General features: G+C 33.5%; 1 protein-coding gene across 1 annotated transcript in view; it reads right to left on the bottom strand.

Moving 5' to 3' along the window:
* DCDC1 (doublecortin domain containing 1) overlaps window positions 1-24,026 on the bottom strand; it is a 423,366-nt gene that overhangs the window by 318,190 nt on the left and 81,150 nt on the right. Inside the window, exon 10 of the mRNA XM_046015856.1 lies at window positions 8,678-8,844. Coding sequence (XP_045871812.1) covers window positions 8,678-8,844 — 167 coding nt within the window. The remainder of the gene's footprint in view (window positions 1-8,677; window positions 8,845-24,026) is intronic.

The following is a 24,026-nucleotide window of genomic DNA, read 5'->3' as shown; positions in this document are numbered from 1 at the left end:
CGGAGAGGTAGGCAGAGAGAGAGAGGAAGAAGCAGGCTCCCTGCTGAGCAGAGAGCGGGAAGCTGGGCTCGATCCCAGGACCCTGGGATCATGACCTGAGCTGAAGGCAGAGGCTTTAACCCACTGAGCCACCCAGGTGCCCCTCTAATCTTTTTTTCACAGAATGGAGAGATCTTTTTTCACCAAACAAGGTAAGGTTAATTCAGTGACTACCACAATCATGGTCCCTAAAGACACCATTCCATATAGTTTATTTATAGGGATCCTGATATATACTGAAAGTCCTATAGGTATCTATCTGGTGGTTAGATGGCCAATAGGTTGTGACTTATGTCACTTATGACTAATGACTTATGTGACTTATGTGGAGATATATATATGTGACATATATATATTTTATGTTATATATATATATTATATATATATATATATAATTTTGTTTTATGAAGACCAGAGTACCTTATCTACCCAACACCGATTTAAACCCAGATACTAAAAGAGACTCTATTTTGTTAGTCACTGAATGTAAAATTAAATGCCAGAAGTATAACTAGGGTATCCAGACTAAATTTCTTTCTATTAGAACAGCACTATCCAGGGGCGCCTGGGTGGCTCAGTGGGTTAAAGCCTCTGCCTTCGGCTCAGGTCATGATCCCAGGGTCCTGGGATCGAGCCCCACATCTGGCTCTCTGCTCAGCAGGGAGCCTGCTTCCCCCCGCCCCCTGCCTGCCTCTCTGCCTGCTTGTCATCTCTGTCAAATAAATAAACAAAATCTTAAAAAAAAAAAAAAAAACACTATCCAGTAGAATTTTCAATGATGATGTGGCTATTGAGCACTTAAAATGTGGATAGAGAGACAGAGGAATTAAATTCTTTTATTTTATTTAATTATAATTAACTTAAACTTAAGAACCACAAGGGATTTTAACAGTGTATTGGGCAGTACAGCTCTAGAAGATATAAGTCACTTGTGGCTTGCCAAGGCTGAAGACTAAGATCTTTCCCAGTACCTTTTACTTATGCCATCATTCTCTTTTCTGAAACATTCAATAATTACTTCCCAGTGAATAGGAAGTGTTAATAAGTAGATTCTTTGTGTATCCTTTATCCATGCATATAATTCACTTTATTTAGGGACTTGAAATCTTTTAAAAATGTAACCGGATGCTGATTGTTTTTTGGAAATTATGAAAAATTGATTTCTGACATAATTACTTTGAAAAAATTTGAAGACAGTGAAAAATTGTTATAATTTTTGCATCTTTGCTATATATATAAAATATTAGCAAATAATGAGTTATAATATTTAAAAATCAGCAATTTATTGTTTTATTTAACATTTATTCAAGCTAATGTTATGAACAACAACAGGTGAGAGGAAACCACTATATGCCTCTTAATAAAATAAAGCAAGCCAACGATTTCTAAAATATTAACTCTAAGAATCTCCCTTTCATCAATCAGTAGTCAGACTTAATAATCAAAGATCTTCACTAACAATCACTGACAACACTGATCAATTTGAATAGAAAATAGAAAATGCTAGTCAATCCTCAAGACAGTTGGTTTTCCTCCCCCTAGGAATATGCCTTCAATACTGCTTTAGTTCTCCAAGGGAAAAAGAAAATTTCATATTCTTGTCCATTCACACAAACATCTCAGTGAGCGTTATTGTTCTGGGAAGAGGGGGCAGCAGGCAGGGGGCCCAGGATGTTGACGGAACAGATAGGATGTCAGGTGAAGATAGAATGCTGTGCCCTCTCTAACCAGCTGAAGACTCGGCATGATTGTTTTCTTACAAATAATACCTGTGGGTGTTGAAACTGTTCAGGGAATCTATCAAACACACTCTTTCACTTTGCTGCTGTAACTCTATAAAATTTATTCTCATTTCAAAAGAGTCATAGGCAATAATACCTGTAGGTGGTTGAGTAATTTAAAGAAAATTTGTCAGGCCTACTTTCACTTACTTTACCAGAACAATTTTATACTTCTCTGGAGGTTTTAAAATGCAACATTTTCCACTCAGTATGATTAAAATTTTCAACATAAGAACCCCTCATCTTAAATTAAATGTAAGTAAAGAAAATATAATATTAGGATGTTTAAAAATAAAACTGAGATCCAAAAAGGAAAATAAATTGTTGAATCATTTCCATTTTTTAAAAATTATAGAAATAATTCACACATAGATGTATGAGAACAAAAACTACCTAACCAGTGTGATAGTAGGGAAAAATGCATTATTACATTAATGACAAATTATCATTCTCAGGAAATCATTCTCAGGAAAATCTGAAGGCTGAGGTCTATAAGCTTATAAAGCTATCTATACAAACTGGAAAATACATAAATGGAAGAATAAAGGTAATAACCTTTCCAGGTTATTTAACTTTCTTTAGTAACTCATCTATATCGATATTAAGTTTACTTTATATTAAGAAATGCAGTAAATGCATATTTTTAAAAATTTTCTATTTTGCAGTTTGCATTTTCAGTCACAAGTTCAGAAGGAGAAAAAGCTCAGTAATGCTTAGTTTGAAATATATTTTCCACAGTAATTCATTAAAAAGATAGTAAAAAGTTAAAAAAATCTTTTAATTAATCAAAAAAGTGATAACATATTTTTGAAGTGTTTTTAGATGATTAAAGTATTTTAGTGATTTGAAGACAAATACACATTTTCAATCTCCAAATGGAACTTACTCTTCATTAAAATGTTCATAATCACATAAGCAGGAAAGTCTATCTCCCTATATAATCATTTCAAAATACCATTTTTTAAGTAAAAGCTCTTACTTCACTCTTATTGCTTGAAGGGGTATTTAATATTAATTAAGATAATATTTTGAATTGAAAGATACCCAAATGACATGTCAATAAAGCTCTGTTTTTATATATCTGAATTATCAGAAAAAAGGAAAACCTCTAAGTATAATCATTTTTTTGAAAGTGAGCTAGTTAATAAATAGTTTTCATGGTAAAAAGTTCAAATTTAAGCCAGAGATACATATTTGACATTTGGTAGTATAATTCTAAGAGAATCAGAGAAAAATACAGATTGGAAAATTTTTCTCCTGACCTAAACAGCTTTATGACAAGTCAAATGAAATGTTCCATGACAATAAATGTGTCATGGATAAATGATGAAAAATAAACAGTATTTAAATATCATTTCCTGTTTTATCCCATCGTGGTTTTGTCCCTCTCTGTAATAATTACCTATGCACAAACTCTAGATGGCAATATTGCACTTACTGTACTTTCAAGAAAATTGTCACAGTCAGTCCCCACCTATCCTCTTTATCAACATTTTATGTGCCATGGATCTATAGCCTCTTATTATAAGTGTAATGAAGCAGAAGTTATTGAAGCATTTTATTGATTGCTCAGATCACAAGTTTACTGCCATACTGAATTGGCACCTTACTCACTGAAGCAAACTGCTGACACCTTTTTTAAAAAGTGACAACTACATCTATTTCATGACCAGAAATCCATTTTCATCTCTATCAAGACAAGAATGCAATTTTCACTTCATTTAACTGATGTTAGGCCTGCTCAAAGCATGACACTTAGAAAAAGACACAAGTTTAAGGTTCTTAAAATACTTCAAGTAACTAGAATGCAGCTTGGTTTCAGGGAAAGAAAAAAATCATCCATCATTCAAATCTACAAGCAACATAAAATTCTAAAACATTACCTATCAGAACCTTCAGAAGTAGTTTTCAAACTACTTGAAATATCTGCAACACAATTTTAATGTGTTTAATAGTAAGTTATATTTATATATTATAAATTTCGTTCCAAGCTTTCAAAAGACATCAAGGAGTTCAAAACTGAACTATTTTGGGTATTGCCTCATGAAGGTTAAATCAAGGAAACAGCACAATTTTTTAATGTATATATATATCTGGGGATCTAATGTACAGAAAGTGAGTACAGTTAACAATACTATATTACATACTTGAAATTTGTTAATAGATCTTCAATGTTCTCACCACAAAAGGGAAATGACAATTATGTGAGATGATAGCGATATTAACTAACCCTATTATGGTAATCATTTTATAATATTTAAGTGTATCCAAGCATCATGTTATACACCTTAAACTTACATAATGTCATATGTCAATTGTATCTCAATAAAGTGGGGAGGAAAAGTAGCTGGCTTATCAAAAATAAAGTATATATAAAAATGAAATAGAAATAGTTACTTCTTCAATTGTGTTGACTAATAAATGACTTTGACCTAATACATAAGATATAAAAAACAAACTTCCAATACTTCTTTTATGGAAAATTAAAATATTAACATTCCTTTAAGAATACTTTTTGCAAGCAGCATATTCTATAAGCACTAAATGTAATTCAAGTGCTCTTTGAACTGAATCTTTTCTGAGTAAAACTATATTATTATTATTATTGGTTTGCTATCTAAGTATCAAACTTATTAAGAGTGTGGATAAAGTGAATCAACATTAACTTAGAAAAAATTTTTAAAATCTAGAGCTTATATAAAGATTAGTTCAATGTAATAATAAAATACATTTCAGTTTTAAACTGCAAAACCAATATATGCTGAGGTTGGAAGTTCATTTCCTCACCTAATTACATAAAGTTATACAATAAAGTTATAGTACAATTCTAGTTTAAAAAATGAAACCTAATTTTTGAAATAGAGATTTAGTATCTGAGATTCTTAAACCCAACACATCAAATATAGGACATTTAGAAGTAGCATATAATAGCATTTTGAAAAGTACTTTACTTAATAAATAAAAAGAAATACATACCAAAAAAATTTGAATCACTCAGGCAGAAAATTATAGTTTTCAACAAACTTCATTAAGTAAGGGTCTATTACAAATAGCCCAAGTACATATTTCAAAATTAAAATTACAGAAATAAAACACTTCCCTGCAGCTTCAGACATAAGTAGAAATTGTCAGGTTTTGTTTTTGGTTTTTTTTTTTTAAGTTTAGAAAATGCTCCAAGAGTTCAAGAAATATTTGGGTGTATTTTTCTTATTTCTTGTTTTTAAGTAATCAACAAGCTAAAATTAAATTTTGAAGTTGATCATTTCTTTCCAAAGTGCTAAAAGTTAGGAATAAAATTAAAAATTTCCTTCAAATTTTTTCATATTTTAAATTTCCCCAGAGACTATGATGTTCTTCATAATTAAGATGGTGGTTGTTAAGCTATTACAGTTAGATACTATCTCCTTTGTTTCTCTCTGAATTTCAAAAATGGCTATGCAATCAATAACAACTGTTAAACCATCCTGTGAACCACTTTAATGATTAAAGCTGTATGTTTATGAGCTCTTTTAGAAACTATTTTAAAAGAAGACTGCAATGCACTCATTATTTAAACGTATACAGGAATTTTGTTGGCTGGAGGAAAAAAATTCAAAGAAGTATCAAAATTGAGAAGACATTTCCAGCAATGGACATTTCCTAAAGATCACATTTGTACTTAAGATCAGTCATTCCAAATCATTATTTATATAGCCTCCTGGCACAGTTCCATGGACTTTTATGTATCTCTACAGTGTTTCTGAAGAGACTGACATATATTTTGTTTACTGACAGCAACAAAAAGCTCTATGTAGGATCATAAATAAAGACAATCATGTTTAAAAATCACTAATATCATTTTAAAAGGTAGTGCAGTCTTGTGTTTTGGCCTCTGTTTAGCCATGTTAGGCCTATGAATGACAGCTTCCCTGCTTGAAGCACACAGAAAGCACAGCCTTCCTCATTCACTGACAGGACTGTGGCCTTTTCACACGTTCCTTCCACAGCAGTGTTTGTCCCCAAACACTGGAACTCGACACAATGGCATTCCTACTTCAACACCCCCACCAACAGCACCACTACTTAACAAGAATGCTAATGAGATGGAACAGGCCCTGTCGCTGAAAGTGTTAACTGCATTTCATAGGAATGCGTTTATGCTGCTTCAAAGATTACCAATTAAATAGATTCTGCTTAGCTCTGAGCAATTTCTAAGATGTTTCACTTTTAAGGAAATAAATGTGATAAATGTAAGACTAAGTAACTTTATGCTGTCCTAAATATAATATCTCATTTTATATACATGAATCAGTATACATTTAAGACCACACTAATGTAGTGGGATTAATTTGGTTGCATGCTATAATAGCCAAGTTAGAGTTAGAAATTGAAAAATGAATAAGTCTATAAACATAAAACCAGTAGTTCTGACTTTCCTTTTGGTGGTATTTTATCAGTTTATTTAAAAGAAATGCCCTTTGGGAATCCCAAGACATCCAATTTAAAGATTTACAGAAATTTTCTTCGACAGAATCCCAGCAAAACAATATTAGTGTTTTTATATATAATCTCAGAAGTGAAATCAATGGAAATAATATCAAGAGTTCATCTAATTCTATAATTTATAAGCTTAGATTTGTTAAGGAAGTAGGAATCATTACCCTTCTCCATTTTACCTGATTCCTCAACATGATCTTATATAAAACTAAATAGAAAAGCCTATCTCTAAGGTCAAATGAAGTAAATGCAGTTCAAATAAAGTTCATTAGTGCTAAGAAGGATATTTGCTAAGAAAGCCTACTCATGTTAAAATAATTGCCAGGCTTAACACTTAGCTACTGATGACCTGACAATGGTACAGCTACAGTGACTTTTCTAAACATTGCAAATAATTTTAAATGAAATCATGATATAACAATACAAAAGAGACTCAAGAATACATAGAATTGAGCATATCTAAAAGAAATAGAAATTTCCATGGAAATGCATAACAAATAAATTTCTATTTCTTTTTCTTAATTTTTATATTTTAAAATAAACCTAAACAAGCATCATATTAAAACTGTTGAGTGCAAATGTTTAAGTTATTACAATTTAGCAAAAGTAAAAGGATTAGTTAGGAATGGCAAAGAGCCTAGGTTTTTAAACATTCCCAAATCTGGCATAGTGTGATGATATAGACAACTTCAAAGATGCTAAAAATGTTAATTTTTGTTCATATTTTGTTCAAATGTACTTTTCATCAATTTTGAGTCCTAAAGAAACCTTTAAAACCAAAGCAGTAACTCTTGAAATACTTTCTTTTTTCACAATATACAGAACTCTTTTCAATCTAATTCAACTGTATGTATCTATTTCAATTTTACATGTTTGGGACAATGGAATAAAAAACAAGCCATAATTACTTTCTGAGCAGTTTCCTATCTCTAATATCCTCACTTTTAACAAAACTTAGAAAATGTTTAAGCTTTTTAAGATTTGATTTAAACAGTGCTTTTCTTGTACTGGAGAATGATCTCTTTTTTAAACATCAAAAAATTTTAAACTAATAAGTAGAATCAAACCATTTAATACCAAATAAATGATTATAATTAAATTGGTCATCTATTTTATACTATCCTTGTATCTTAAAAGTTAACTAATATTTCAATTTGAATAATTTGACCAAAATAATAATAAATTGTATAGTATTTATACCAATTTTTATATATGAAACTGGGTTAATACAAAATTTAAAAATAAGTTTGAATTTTTATTTTTCATATTTATCATTATAAGTAGCCTTATCTATGATAATTATTAATCCCACTTCAGGATCCACTGAGATTAATTAACTAAGGAAATAATCACATTTTGAGAATAAAAGCTTCTCATGGGAAGATATTTCTTGCTGGTTCTGGATACCTTAGTTCAAGAATTTCTTCTCATCAATACAAATTGTCCTTTTCCAAAAAGACAGCAGGAGGTGCTGTGTGAACACTGAGACCACATCCCATTCCTCTCTCCCCTCCCCCAGCACACAGAGAATAATAGCGTGATGTTTTCAAAATATCCATTTTTCAGCGGCCTGTGGCCTGAAATAATGAGCCCCGTCCTAAATTGGAACCTCATAATTAGAAATGTAAAACCTAGACTTTATTTAACATGGTAAAATATATGCTTAACTTCTTAAGACCAAGTGCAAAGGGGATTCTAAAAATGTGGCAACTCTGTCTTTATTTTATAAATAGCCATCAGTCATTCTGCTTTGTAATTTTAGTTCCACTTTAAGATAAATCAAAGTCCCTATATGTCCTTATAAAAATATCAAAATCTTTACACACACACACACAGTTATGGAAAGGATACTTAAAAATTAAAAGACACAATTAAGCTTAACCTGATTACTTTGTAAACATAGAAGTTAAATAAGCATAAATGAAGTGAGTTAGTCTTGACAAGAAGTTAATTCACAATTTCATTTCCCAGAATGTGACTGGTTTACATTTTAGCCCACCTTCTACAATAGCAATTCTGATTTCATACTGAAAAAGAAAAAAAGACTGCATTTAAACCTTCAAATGATTTAGGAGCTATTCATTTTCTTGCTTAAAGTAACTGTCTATAGAAATTCCACATAAGGAGCTGCCTTCGCTTTGCACAGTATGCAGCAAGAAAAGATGAGACATATGACATCCCATACCAAAAGACAGATACAATTAGCCCCATTATTGCTGGCTTTGAGATTACAGAAGAAGCATTTTGGCTCCCTAACGGGCACTGAGTTCACAAAATACATGTCACAGTTTTTTTATGACACAATGCCAATCATCACCTCTATACAACCAAGTACGTTTTAAAACACATAATAAAGCAATTTTTAAGGAGGGATGACTCACCTGTGTATAATATTTTTTTGCAGACTTTAGTCGTTGGTATAAGGCCAAAAGAACTCCTTGGATGTACATCTTAGCTCCTGAGGGGCTGAAACCTTCTCCCTTAGAGACCCAAACGGGTCCCCGCAAAGGTGTGATGGAATTTTGCAGGCATTTTTCAAGCAGAGGAACTATGCAAGAAAATAAGGGAAAATAAATTCTTTTGACCCAACTGAAAATGCACTGCCTGGAACACGGTCCCAATACCAGAACTAACTCTTAACATCTATTATTTATATCTGACCTGGGTTAAGTCTTACAGAGGCAATTCCTGCATTACTAGTGGCCACCATGAAGGATGTATTTATATTGAGATACCCCCCATGCAAGACTCATAAGCTTTGTGAGCACACCTGAATAGTTCTGAAGTGCGCCTAACTAGCTGCACAGAGTGTCATGGTGTGCACTGATTGCCTTATCTTCTCATTTATCACAGATGAGTTGGAACCAACCTTGCTGAAATCTACTTGCATTGTCCTGATAAAATTGTAAGATCCATGTTGTTTCTGTATATAGCTTCCCATAGAGGAGTCTATATATCTAAAACAGCACATCTGGAAATTATTCATAAAATATAATCCACACCTTTATAAGCCATCCTATTCAAGTCTTTTCACTGCCATTGCTTGAATAACCCATAAAAACAGGGTGGTAACGCTGTTTAAAAATAAAGGGAATCTTACACAAGCATTTTATCGTACCTTTTTGTTTTTAAGTTTCTGAGATATAAGCTAGTTAAAGATTTAGGAATGTTATTTCAGCACCCGTTTTGTAAACATTTAGAAGATATTTACTTGTTGGCCTGTATTGCAACATCTATACTGGACTTGACAGACATGTTTATACACTTTTTCACACGATTAGCTTATAAAGTCTTTCTAGTGTAAAATAGTCAAATAACATGGCAGCTAGCTAACATTTTTTAAGATTTAATTTCCCTCTGAAATGCCAGAAATGAAAAATAAAAAGAAATCTTAGGCACATTTGAGAACCCAGAAAAATGAAAGGATTTCATTTTTTAACTTGGTCTTAAGTATACACATGTGACACAATATAAACATACAAAATAACTATATGGCTTGGCTACCTGATTCTGATACATATTTCTAATAGAAAAGAAATTAAATAGATCACCAGCAAAGAAAATAGCTCCTAGCTCCATGCCATTGGTTATGTTATATGTGGCATATTTTATGCAGAGAGGCCTAGCGTAGCAATCTGGAAATTGAATTACAATTAGGTTCAGCTGAGCTGCTCAGCAGCTGAGTTATGCAAATGGCCTTTGCTACTGGTATTCTGCTGAATTTTGCTCCTAGTAAAAAAGTTATGCATTTTATGGCACTAAGTTCTGTAACTCTCTACCATAGCACAATTTAAATTCTTTCTAATATATTCAACACTAAGGAGAACGTTAGAAATAGAACTTAAGCTTCTCTAAAACTACTATAAAGTTAAAAGAAAATTATGACCCAATGACTACTTGGACATCTTTAGATGTGTGCATGAAATTCATTCATCCAGCCTCAGAAATTAATTTCTAAAATTCTCATAACAAAACCATGTTTATACTGGAGCAATTACTTCTCTCTATTAAGTTTTATCATAACAAATACCACAGCTTTTTTTAAAATATAAGATCACATATACTATAAAAGAAAGAAAAAGAAAAAAACCTTATTTTTAGAATTAAAACTCTTCAATCTTTAAAAAATGTATGGTACAAACCAATCTTGATTTTAATTTTTCCTAAAAAAAACTAGCTTAAGAATCATCAGTGCTTTTAGTTAGCTGCTGTAACATTCATACATTACTATGTATTGGGTTTTAATTTGTAAACTTTTAATTTGGTACACTCATTGAACCTATTACAGTTTTTGAACATGGAAAGGCATTACATAAATAGCTATTAAGTTGAAATAATTTTAAGTAAATTGGGAAGTGGGTAATAAACTTGAATGATCTACATCCTAGATTTAATCTTGAATTTAAACCTGAGAACACATTCTCAGATTCCCTAGTTTTATAACCTTATTCATCCTTGCTTGCCACAAAGTAACTTTCAAATTCTTTATTTCAGTCCAAGGAATTCCAAGGTATGATTTCATAGATCTTCTAATACAAGTTCTACTTTTTGCCGAGTTTATGTCCCCTTAAAAAAGAATTTAAGAAATATATATATATATAGCTCAGGAAAAAATACAAATTATATGAAAATGCAAGCGGTGTCAGAACTGATATAGGATGGAAAATAGCTCCCATGCTCCACATGATTTATGTAATTAGGAATACTATGGAAACCAGAAATAGCAAAGCAAAGAAAGCAGTATTCACAAGCAGGTTTTATAAGGGACCTCAGAATCTGCTCTGAACTTGTTGAATAATCTGTTCAGTATTCTAGAATCTCCCTGCTGGAAGCAGGGTCCTCATTATAACCACAAGAGCGCTAATAAAGGTTAGCCTCTGAATCAGGGATTAGAAGGCTCTTTTCTTTTTGGGAGCTGCAAACTAGTAACTTTGATGATCTTCTTGAAAAGGAAGACAAAGCACACTCCAAGAACAAACAATGTTTCCACTAACTAGGAAGGTACAGAAAACATAAGAAAATGATATGCCCTAAATACTTCGAAAGGAAGTATAAATAAGTCTAATATATTTTAAAAAATAAAATTTATTAATCAGTTACAACTAGAGAACTCTCCATAAAAAGGATTGACTTAAAATGACAGTTTTGAAATATAATAGAATAATTGATTAAAAATAAGTCAATTGACTTTTCAACCCCAACCGTAGATTTTTAACATGAGTATGAATTACTTTTTAAGCATTTTAGTGGATATTTGTAATGTTCTATACCAAAGACAATTCATAAGGGTTCTTAACAAACCTTTTTCTTTTATGTAGAGTTCTTTTTTACTCTTTCTGAAGCTAAGTGCATTAAAGATTATTGCATAAAGATGTGCAAAAACCAAAGGCAATTATTTAGAAAGGACAATAGACACTTTTCAACCTTGGAAAGAGCATAAACCTAGATTCTGCTATGAGCTAACAAGGCCCATGAGAGTCACTCAAAGAAAAAAAAAAATGTCTTTCCCAGTGAATGAACACCAGGGTATTATTTCGTGGATAAACCACGAGTTTCTCCTTTAAACTGCTACTCAGAGATATTGCCTCACTCAGTAAGGTTAGCTGGCTCCTATAATTCTATATTCCTTTAATATTGGTGTGCATAGGTACACAAAGAATTTCTTCTGAAGTTTGAGGCCTTTATTACAGGTGTTCTGCCTATTTGCTCTTATTTACATAATACCAACCACAGCTTTGCTTTTCTGTAATTTCAGTATTTTCATTAAATAGGGCCTCAAAATTTTTATTAGATAAGTGGTTTGGAAATTACTCATTCATTAAACTTATCAATATACATAAATCAGTCAAATGTGATCATTCCATTGGGATCATTATCACCACTGGAGAATAGCTTTTTATCCATTTTGTTTATTCTCAAGTTATGAACAGGGTAACTTAAAATGAACCCAATAGTTTCAATGCGTTTGGACTGAAGACTGAGGATGCTGAGTAAATAGATCATTTAACTGAAAGGAGTAATTTCCCGGGTAGTGTTAGTATTGAGCATCATGGGTAAACAGATCTTATGATTGAAAGTAGTAGCTATATCAAATTCATAACTATCAATAGATACTTTTCTCACGCATGCTGTTCCATTTCCCTTGCATTTGTTCCTCCTTTTTTCCTTCTGAGAATATATTCTTGTCCTTCAAGGTTTGTATCAAATGCTATGTTTTGTGGCAAAATATCCCATGTTACTCAGACAGAATGGAACTATTCCCTCTTCTATGCTTCCCGGAGCATTGTTTGTAATTTTATTTCCCCTTTACTGATTGAATTAATTCTTATCTTTTCCACACCCATTTCCATCCTCCAGTAAATCACAAATGCTTTAGGGTTTTGAGACCATAGTGGTTTTTAGTTTGGTAAAAGCAGTGCTCAATAAATGTCTACCAGACAAATTAAAAGTACTTTGGATAAGCTGCAGACAGTCTTTTAGGCAAATTTTAAGACAATGAGTTCAACTTATGCACAAAGACTACGCACACTTAGAATCTGTAACTTTCTGTGACCAAATGAAAATTTGATCAAAGTTTAATAATTATTAATAGGTTAGAATTTTGAAGCACATTTAGAATATGTACAACTGTTTTATCTTAATTCTTCTTATAAATTTATCTTAAAAACTAAGAAGGAAATTATAAAAGAAAATGATACATTTTGGCAATGAAGCATTAATAAGCCAGAAGGCCAGAGGTGGGTACTTAAAAAGTCTTGGAAAAGCCTCATGTGCTCTATCTTACCCTGTCATAAATCATGCAACTATAGGAAAAAGCACACAATAAAACCTATGTAACACAGCAAAAATACTAGGTTAAGGTCAAAATAGCCACTGTAAATACTAAAAATGATACCCTCTAAGAACACCAAACACAATGAGTTCAAAAACTATTCATAAAAAAAGAAGCTGTTCAGCCTTCAAGCACTTCATTACTAATACGAAGTTTGAACTTATTTGGATTCATGATAGGAGCAGTACAAGAATTTTTGACAAGGAGTCAAATATCTCCATAAAAAGAAACCACAAAGCTAATGGAAGTTACCAAGTAGAAATAGACTGGAGTGCCTGTCGAGTTCTATACCTAGAGAGTATAAGTCTCTTTCCAAAAGTAACATCTTACATTAAAAGAGATACTTTGCTTACTCATTTGAATCTGCTATGGAAAGCTAAAAAGAGGATTTTTTAATTAATATGTTTTCAAGAAGCACTGGAAATAATCAAAAGCTTTAATAACCTACTGTGAATTAAAAATTAAAATTCATGCCAATTAAATATCCTGAGTCTTAATTTACATAATACAGTAATCTTCACAATTCAGTCTGAGTACACGAGACTATGGGGAAAAAAGCACTGCCCAGAGCATAATTACCTATAAAGAAACTTCTACATGTTCTCTGGCAGCAAGTTTCAGATCTCAGTCTCAAAAATATTCAGTTATTGTTTAGTTGGACATTATTTGGAAATTCTCCCATTCAGTTGGAATTTATTTTTAAAACAAAGTTTACCTAAAAAGTCTTTTTTGGAGGAAACAAAGTGAGCTCTTTAAAGATACTAAGATTTGACTACTTCCCATACAGGAAGTATGCCTGGAGGGATTATGAGTTAGTGCCAAGGTATGTGTGTTTTAATGCTCTTTATCCAGCTTTAGGTAATAGTTGGAGTGCTCTGGGTCCCTGAACAACCAGCAGATGCCACTCAAAAGCATAGTCTGCTGGGAAGATTGAATGATGTAAATCATACTGTCTCCAGTGTTGCTTGATTTGTATCAGTATATTTTTATTCAAACAAAACTAAACTAACAGCTGCTGTGTACTTTTGTTTATGTGCTATATGTCAAATGTTACTGTCCCTAAGGTACTTATGTGAAAAGACTTAGCAGTCATTTTCTTAAATACCGATGCCTACCCAAATTTGGATTTTTCCTCCACTGAACAAAATGACAAGTACACGATTGCTATACTTAGAGCAATCTTTCACAGCTGCTTTAGTTTTTCAGTGATCCTATTAAACTGACGGCATATTGCCTGTGGGGTCTACAGTGTTATAATACTGCTCTAAGAGACATTGATTTGTATGATAGGATCAAACAGAATAGGGATGCATTGGGGGGAAGAATTTCATAGGTCATATTGTTTTTACCTGAGTAAAATTTAATTTAGACATTGTGACCTTTGCAGAACACCTGGTTATTTTAATTGCTGATACGTGGGTGAACATTGACACTGGGGCTCAGAAAGTAGGAAATCTTAGGTCGCCTCTGTTTTGAAAATGCATCCTGAGTCATGTCTTTTCTTAAACTGAACGAAGTAGCTGTGCATTAAATATGCTGGCACATCTTCTGCTCGAGCAAGTGGACCGAAATGGTGTGAATTGTTAATGCCTTGCTGCTTTGGTTCACGGCTTGTGATTGATCATTTGTAACTATATCTACTCCTTGTTCCATGAAATCAAGTATGGAGTAATGGGTTCATCAGATTTTGGGGTTAAATTGAGAGTGAAGAGGTACTGTGTGTGGAAATAAGAGTTGCCATGTTCAGGGCTGGCCTTGTAACAGCATGGAATCTAAAGGCGATATTCAAAACCACTTCACTCATCATACGCTTACTGATTCTGAATAGGGCCCATTTGCAGGGGACATTTGGTAGTTTTCCAATACGCTTTATGCCTCTTTCTACTTCCACCACCATGCACATCTTTTTTTCATACATCCCAGTAGCACATTGGTAGAACAGGTCAGCATACACAATTCATTTATTTAAATAACTTGATTTATACAAGTAGAAATAACCTGGGATTCTATTGTGCCTTGCCTTCCCCCTCAACAAAAATAATAGTGTGTGTGTCTTTGAAAATAAAAGTGTTTTGTGAATTCAGTTCCTTGGGCCTTTTAAATATTTGGCATTTAATAATAATGTAAAATAATTGAACTGATACATGTACAACTTTATGGTTACTTAAATACTGAAAATTAACATTATCTAATCTATTTTATGTGCTTATGGCCTATATCAATACATAGTAATTGAATATATATGGCCTGCCTTTTCAAACTAAAAAGCTCTGTACAAAAGTGTAAGGTCTTATCTTAGAATTAGTTTTGGAAAATACAATACATGGAACTTAATAAAGAAAATAAACAAAAACTAGAAGTAAAGACCTTTAGAAATGTCAGTATATAAATTGCTGTAACAACTGATACTTTTTTTGCATTATTATTATTTTTTTATTTTCATTACTATTGAGAAAAGCTTAATCCAAATGGTATTAACTGAGGCACCAGTTAACTTTTGACCCTATAGGAAAAGATGAAACAGAAAACTTCGTAAAACTTAGGAACAAAATCAAATATACAAAGCACTTATAGGTATAAGTAACATCAAAAGCAAGCTAATTGTAAAATGTTTCCTTTTTTTTAAGGTTTTATTTTTAAGTAATCCCTACACCCAAAGTGGGGCTCAAACTTACAACTCCAAGGTCAAGAGTTTCATGCTCCACCAAAGTCTCCACCAGAGTCTCATGCTCCAGCCAGGCACCCCAAAATGTTTCAAAATTCTACTGTTACATTATAAAGTAACAAGTAATATAAATCTAAAAAAAATGTAGCTGGATTCTTTTTCTTTTTTCTTTGTTAATTTCTTTTTCTTTTTTTCTTAAGTCTGAAAGCAGGAATACTAATAATACTTGGCATACACAACCTAATTTAAACTGCCCTAGGTATCATTTAATGTGGGTAAAGCTCTTTTGGTCTCCTTAGAAGCAAATGCTTGATCAATATATTACATTCAAATATTTTATTTAGGATATGTATATATGTTGTGAAAAATTTATATATATGAAAAATATATATTTTTAATGTGGTAAACTAAAAAGTCTTAATAGTTTAAGCAATTGAAATGGAGAGTTCCCTTTTGATATTCATTTCTCAATGTTTATTTCACAAAAGTAGAATCCTCTATAATTAGCATTTTTACATAGTTTGTCTGCTATCCCATCTCTTCTGAAAACTCTATGGGGAAGAAAACCTCTCTATACTGAGTCATTTTCTTTTACATAGAGAGCTTTGTTTTAAAAAGACTAAACAGTAATAATTAAGCTATTTGTTTTCACTGGTAATTATACTTAAGTTTTTAATAATAAACCTCTAGGATCATTGGAACATCATTAAAGTAAGGGTAAGATTTCTGGTTCAAAGACTGAGAATAAGAAATAAAAAGCAGAAGCTAGAAAGAAAGACACACTCCAGGAGAAGACAGAAAGAGCAAAGATTTGGCTAAAACATTACATAATACCAAAGCAAGTTTAGTCCAACGAAACCTAGAAGTGATGATCATATCTTCATGAATAGAAAAGAGAGTCTATGTTTTAAAGACTTCAAAAGGGAATTTCTGACAGATATTAAAGTGTCTCTGAGCAGATTAGACTGCTTTGTGAATGTTCATATCACACAATTCAGCATTCACATATTTAATCAAAGATGACAGTGATCCAATTATAATGGGAGTTCTCCAACTGCCACCAAAAAAACCCTTTTTTAAAAAATCAAGCTTTTTAAAATTCTTAATATTTTCTATAGATCAATAAATAAATTTTAAAAATCTGGAAAAAGTGGGGGGCATCTAATTACGTTTCCAGATAAGGGCAGCATCCCAAATTTTTATACTATTTTATGATTTAGCCCTGACTTAAACATGGGAATACAGACAAGACTACAAAAATCTCTATCCTCATGGAGCTTAGACTCTAGAGGACAGACAGATATTAAATAAATAATTCCCGGTGCAGCTTTGTGAATTATAATTGAAACAATTAGTATATGCAGGGTGCTGTTAGTATAACAGAGATACCTGTCCTAGACAAGGGAGGAAGGGAGCATAGGAGCAAGGCAATGTCAGGAAAGCATTTCAAAAAAAGAAATATTTAAAATAAGACCTTTAAGATGAGTAGGCAATAGCTTGCAAAGCGGTTAGGGTGAGAGATAATCCAAGTATGGAAAACATACGGTAAGGTACCAGGGCTTGAAGAAGAATAAAGTGTTTAAGGAACAGAAGTGAAAAAATAAGGTGACTTGAGTGAAGAGATGAAGGAGCCAGTAGTATGAAGTGAATAAGGAGAAACTGGGTAGGGGCCAAATCATAAAGGTCCTTTAGGCCATGATAAAGATTTAAGCATGGGTTCAGTATGAAAAGTTATGATAAGATAAAATCACTTGCTTTTTTTAAGATTTTTTTTTTTTTAGAGGTGCCTGGGTGGCTCAGTGGGTTAAGGTTCTGCCTTCGACTAAGGTCCTGCCTTCGACTAAGGTCATGATGTCAGGGTCCTAGAATCGAGCCCCACATCAGGCTCTCTGCTTGGTGGGGAACCTGCTTCCCTCTCTTTCTCTCTGCCTACTTGTGATCTCTCTCTGTGTGTGTCAAATAAATAAATAAAATCTTAAAAAAAAATTTTAAGATTTATTTGACAGAGAGAGAGACAACAGGCAGGGGGAGTGGAAGAGGGAGAAGCAGGCCCTCCACGGAGCAGGGAGCCTGATGCAGGACTCGATCCCAGGACCCTAGGATCATGACCCAAGCTGAAGGCAGCCACTTAATGACTGAGCCAGACAGGTACCCTTAAGATTTTATTTTTAAGTAATCGCTATACCCAACATGGGGCTTGAACTTAAAACTCCGAGATCAAGAGTCACATGCTCTACCAACTGAGTCAGACAGTCACCCCCTAAAATCATTCCTAAAGATAGTGTTACTAAAGTGATATAATCTAAGTTGGAGATAGGTGAGCTTGTAGATTCATAGCTACATGAACAGTCATATCCATGGAAGATTACTACAAATCTGAGGCAGGAACTTCACTAATATTCTAGAGATCTCTGTCCCTAATCATGGCATAGTCAATATTTTTTTAAAAATTTTATCAATAATTTAGTGATAAAATTGGTATTCAGGCCACATTTATAAGGGAAAACAAAGATGGAAGAAACCGTTAATCCCTGAGTGACAGAGTAAGTATCTGTAAGATCTTATAAGGCTAAACTACTACTACTACTAAAATAAAAACCTAGTAAATAGAAATTTCAGAGGAAGCAATGTATGCTTATAAAATCAGCAGTACATGTACAGGATAAGGAAGAAGTAGCTTAAAAGCAAACTGTGAACAAAACCTTAGGGACTTTAGTTGTCTTTAAGATCAATGTAGGTCAATGATCTGATGTCTAATAGAAATAGTAATGCAATTGTAAATAATATAATGATCTGGGGGGGAGAAGGCAGGGGATGTGAGACTGCTTTACTTGTCATTGATTGACTTGGGAAAATATATTCTGAAAAATTATGAACATTTATGTTCTAAATTTCAGAAATGCAAATTATGGTTTCATCTACAGAAAGGTGGTAGATTTGTTGTAAAAGGAACACTTCATCTTCTTCAGTTAAATTAGAGAAACAAGGGGTGCCTGGGTGGCTCAGTGGGTTAAGCCTCTGCCTTCGGCCCAGGTCGTGATCCCAGGGTCCTGGGATTGAGCCCCGCATCGGGCTCTCTGCTTGGCAAGGAGCCTGCTTCCTCCTCTCTCTCTGCCTGCTTCTCTGCCTTCCTGTGATCTCCGTCTGTCAAATATATAAATAAAGTCTTTACAAAAAAAAAAAAATTAGAGAAACAACTGGAAGAAAGTATTACACAACTAGGAAACAGATTTGCTAAAGAAATGGAGGAAAAAGTAAACTGGTCTCAAGTAGGCTTCACACCATGGGACTTAAACTCATGACCCTGAGATGCAGGGTCATATGATCTACCTTTTGAGCCAGCCAGGTGTTCCTAAAATGGCTTTAAAATATGCTTCAATCTTATGATCAGAATAAAGCAGTATATGAATGAAAATAAATAAAAGAAGATAGGATTATTTAGCTGGAAGAAGAAAGAGATCTCCTAGAATAAAGGTAACTATCTGATTTAAACACACATTTTTATTTTATTTATTTAATTGAGAGAGAGACAATGAGTGCAAGAGGGGGTTAGGACAGACAGAGTCTCAAGCAGAATCTCAAGCAGACTCCACTTAGGACATGCATCCCAACCCTAAGACTAGATCCCATGACCTTGAGACCATGACCCCAGCCTAAATCATGACTTCGAGGCTTAACCACCTGAGTCAACCAGGTGCCCCAGAACATGCATTTTTAACAGATATGAAAAAGAGGAACTAAAACCCTGAAGGCCAGATATAAGGGTATCCAAGTCTAACTACAATATAAGTCTAACATCTAATAACATGTTATTATAAAAGCGGGGAATATTGTAATTTTTTCAAAATCACAAACAGTAACTGGAACCCAGGGAAACCAACCAGAGAAATAAAGATCTTGGAGAGTAGAGTCAGAGAAATCCTCCAAAGGAGGAAGAATCCACAAATACTGTGAAGAGGTAACACTTATGTTACAGATAAATTAATAGAAAGAGCAATTGGAGAATCTTTTAAGGATGAGACAACTATCCAAAGAGTGCTCATGAAATCTGAATAAACTGGAAAGGGGAATACTCAAAAAAAAAGTATTTAGGGAACACCCCAAATTTCTGGCTCTAATAATATTAAGAAAAGGCAAAGAGAAGATAAATTATATTACAGAAGATCCAGGCACAGCAATAATAGATCAAGGAGTCAGATCAAAATTCGATGTTAGACTGTGGGAAAATACATCCTGGGTAGGATTATTTAACTCAGGGAGGTGAAAATGGGTAGGACTGGTTTGAACAAAGGATGATATTGACAAACTTGGAGCTTATTGACTTCATATCTCTCACTATGAGACACACTGCAAGAAAAATATCTACAGGAATATGTTAGAAAAACACAAGAATGAAACAAATAGCAAAGGGAAAGGAAAAGAAAAGAAAGAAGTCCACTGCAGCAAGTAATACAGCCGGTGCCTGTTAGAGAAGGGAAACTTTCTGAAAGGAATTGGAATACAGTAGAGACAAATCCTAAATACTGTAGAAAGAGGGGACAGAAATGTTAAGACCAGAAGCATCCAAAAACTGAGCAAAGACCCTGTCTACAGGAGGAAACGGCATTGTGCTAGTCCTCACTGAATATTAAGACCATGAGGGTCAGAAACATAAACAGCCACTTCAAATCAGAAATCCGTGGAGCAAAGTTACTCTCTAATGGGAACTGATATGAAGATGAGTAGGAAGCTGTGTTCACAAAGTAGGGTTTTTTGGCTTAAATGATTCCATAGACAAGGCCATGACAGCAGCCGTTATGAGCCAGGATTGAAATTATTGCTCCTGAGACAAGATGGATGCTTTGCCACCAGAGAGGGCTTAGCCTCAGTTCAATATGGGGTTCAGGAACATGTGATTTAGAGGGAAAAGAGTATTCAGATGTTTGGCAACAGTCACATAGGTCTGGATCATGCCAAACATAGGACCCTAGGAACATCATTTTGTTTGGAATGGCCACATTAGAAATTGGATGTTGGCTTCTGTTCTGAATGTACTGGGTATAGAGCTGATGTTATGATCATCTTTCAGTTTAACTGGAATTAGGGTGCATGAGAAAGTTGGTGTAGACTTAATTCAACTTCTCAGGTCCTAAGGGATGACACCCATGGCAGGAGCCCAGAAGGTATCTGCTGGAGGAATTCTAGTTCAAACTAGGCATCCAGAAGTCATCTGGCTGACACAGGGAAGAATAAAAACTAAGGACTTCAATTTCTTTGAATTTCAACTTGAGGAGTTGGAACTTTTATTGGATTTTAACTCACAGAGGTAAGATTATTTGATTTTGGAATTCACTTCTGTGTAAATGGAAAAACTTGGGATTTTCATTTCTTCGGAATTTTATTCTTTGACTTTAATTTCTTCACAAAAATTCCATAATGGACAAGAGTTAACATTCAAGTTCAGGGTATGTTTTTGGAATTTTGTGATTGAAATACGTTAATCCTGTCATTTGATCTCACTGCATTACAGAATCCTGAAGAAGTGTCAGAAAATAGCTATTTTGGACAGTGCTACTACGTATAATTTGGGGTGAGGAATGGAATAGGAAATGAACATTCAGTGTTCAAAGCATGGCCTTGGAGCCAATTAGATTATTTTCTAATCTAAATTATCTAATCTAAAAGTCATTTCGGAATCTTCTAGTGTAAATTTCATATTACCCACCAGAATCTAAAAGGATCCACTCAGGAGCAGGATTTGGTTACTGGAATAATAGGTCCTAAGAGACTTAAGGTCCTTGAGAGAGAGTGACTTCTCTGGTTCACCATAATGGGATAATTAAGCCAAAGAAGCTAAGAGAACAAAAAGTTAGGAAATATTAGGGTGAATGAGGGTGTTATTAAACAAATCTACCAAATGTGACACTAGCTACATGCGTGCTACCACTGTTAACGTGCTTCTATACTACCAAATAGCTCAATAGGGGAAGGATGTCCGTGCAATATAGAAGTTTGGTTGGTGAATATGTGCTTTTTCCTAGGCAAAGGAGGCCAACAGAGAAGGAGTAGAATTCTATTCTTTGCCAGGAAAGAAAAAAGATTTTATTTTGGCGGCAGCACTGGGGTTTCTTGCAGGACTCTGTGGGAGTTTTGCTTCCTCCTGTGCCTTCCTTAAAGGAAGCCCCACTGGCTCAACCCTCCAGTTGATTCCATCTGCATTGTCTCATCCTCTATTGATTTTGTGCAGCTTTACTATTCTCTGAAGCGGTACTCTAAGATACCTATCCAGGCTGTTTACAGTATCTCCTAAGTTAATAATTATTATTTAAGTTAGTATTCTGGTTTTAAAGGTGCATAGATTTTGAATGATTTTCCTCAACACTATTATTTTCATTGCCTTGTAATTTTGATGGGAGTGATTCTGCAGAATGCATTTTTTTGTATTATGTTCTAGCAGAAATGCTGTATTAGCATGTTGACCACATATAGGAATATGATATCTTTACAGTGTGGACAGTTCTCTTTTACTCTACAAAGAATGAATCTTGGTAGGAGCCATAACTAAAGAACTTTTCCACACACAACAATATAAATTTCTTTGTTAAAATCTTCTATGGTTTGGAAATCTACAAACAAACAATTTTCAAATCCCATGGGTTTTTAAGGGTTTCACTGGACTTGATAAAGTAAAAAGTTTAGTGTTAGGTCAATTGTGCTCATTTCTCATAGCACAGGAAGAAAACCTTCGAAGTATATATGATTCTAAAAAAGAAGCATTTGTGTATCTTTTACTTTTTAGTCCTTGGTACAATTACACTTCTAATCTGTCTTTATAAATAAAAAGTCATTGCCATGATCTTAACATTAGACATGATTTTTGGATCTGACATAAAACAAGCAAACAACAAGAGTCACACATCAAATGAGAGTATTAGTGATTATTTAAATTAAAAGGTAACTTTCACATAACACTTGACCTTTTCCAAGCTGAAGTTCAGAAGACCATCAAATATAAAAGTTTAGGGACTTCAATCATTTGATGCACAAATTATACTAACAAACAAAGAAAAAAGAAATGCAAAAATTTAATGTTAAGTGACTAGGGTGCTACAGACTGGAAGTTCCTCCAACAGGATTAGCTTTTTGAGTATGTTAAGTCTAGTGAACTTGTTATGCTTCCACATGTTAGTAGTTGCATAGGCTAATTTCAGCTGGCATAAGCTTTTATAAGTATGCAAAAACACAGGGCAAGGCATGCATTAAAATGTGATAATAGCACACTTCTGGGACACGTGAAGCATGAGGCACGAATCTAAATGCCTCCGGCATCCATGAAGCATCACACCTCAGAGTCAGAGCTTTTATGTTTCGATAAGTAATTCTGTTATACCGCATTTGGGAGGGGGAAAAAAAAATCACCTTTCTAAATATAAATCTTTCCCTTTAACCAGGGTTCCTTATAGTTTTAATTCTAACCGTTTATTCAAATATAATTTTTTAATTCCTGGTGAGCTGGAAATAATTCAAAGCTAGATAGGATCTTCAGAAAATGTGTTAGTTATTTATTTTGTTAATGCAAGTTTAAGAGTGATTATATAATATTGGTATTTTTTTCAAAGATTTTATTTATTTATTTGACAGACAGATCACAAGTGGGCAGAGAAGCAGGCAGAGAGAAAGAGGGGAAAGCAGGCTCCCTGCTGAGCAGAGAGCCTGATGTGGGGCTCAATCCCAGAACTCTGAGATCATGACCTGAGCTGAAGGCAGAGGCTTAACCCACTGAGCCACCCAGGCGCCCCAATTATATAATATTGTTGAGCATAAAGATCATTTTAGCCAGTGTGATCAGGGGGACTGCAAGAAAGAAGAAATAAACTTCCATAATGATACCTTCTGTATCCTCCCCTTAAAAAAGACCATAAGAGACTATTCTCTGTGTTACATATGTCTTACAGGTATGTAACGAGCCAGTTAATTGGTATGTCTACAGAAGTTTTGAAATCTTCAGATAAAAACTCCTAATAAAACGAAAAACAATTATCATAGCTATCACAAACAATTAAAAATGACCAAGAAACAACTTATTTACTTTCTAAATCCCCAAACACACATATAATCTCTGGCAGAAAAAAATTTAAGAGTTATAACAATAAGTTTCAAAATATAATAGTAGACACTTGGAGTATTAAAATGATAAAGTCAGTAATAGTTTGCTTTAATACAGTATAAGCAAGGATATTAGAAACAAATGTAG

Source organism: Meles meles, chromosome 8 (genome assembly GCF_922984935.1).
Source record: "Meles meles chromosome 8, mMelMel3.1 paternal haplotype, whole genome shotgun sequence".
Taxonomy (NCBI): Eukaryota; Metazoa; Chordata; class Mammalia; order Carnivora; family Mustelidae; genus Meles; species Meles meles.
Note: the sequence above shows the minus strand (reverse complement) of the source record. Positions and strands in the feature narration are given on the sequence as shown.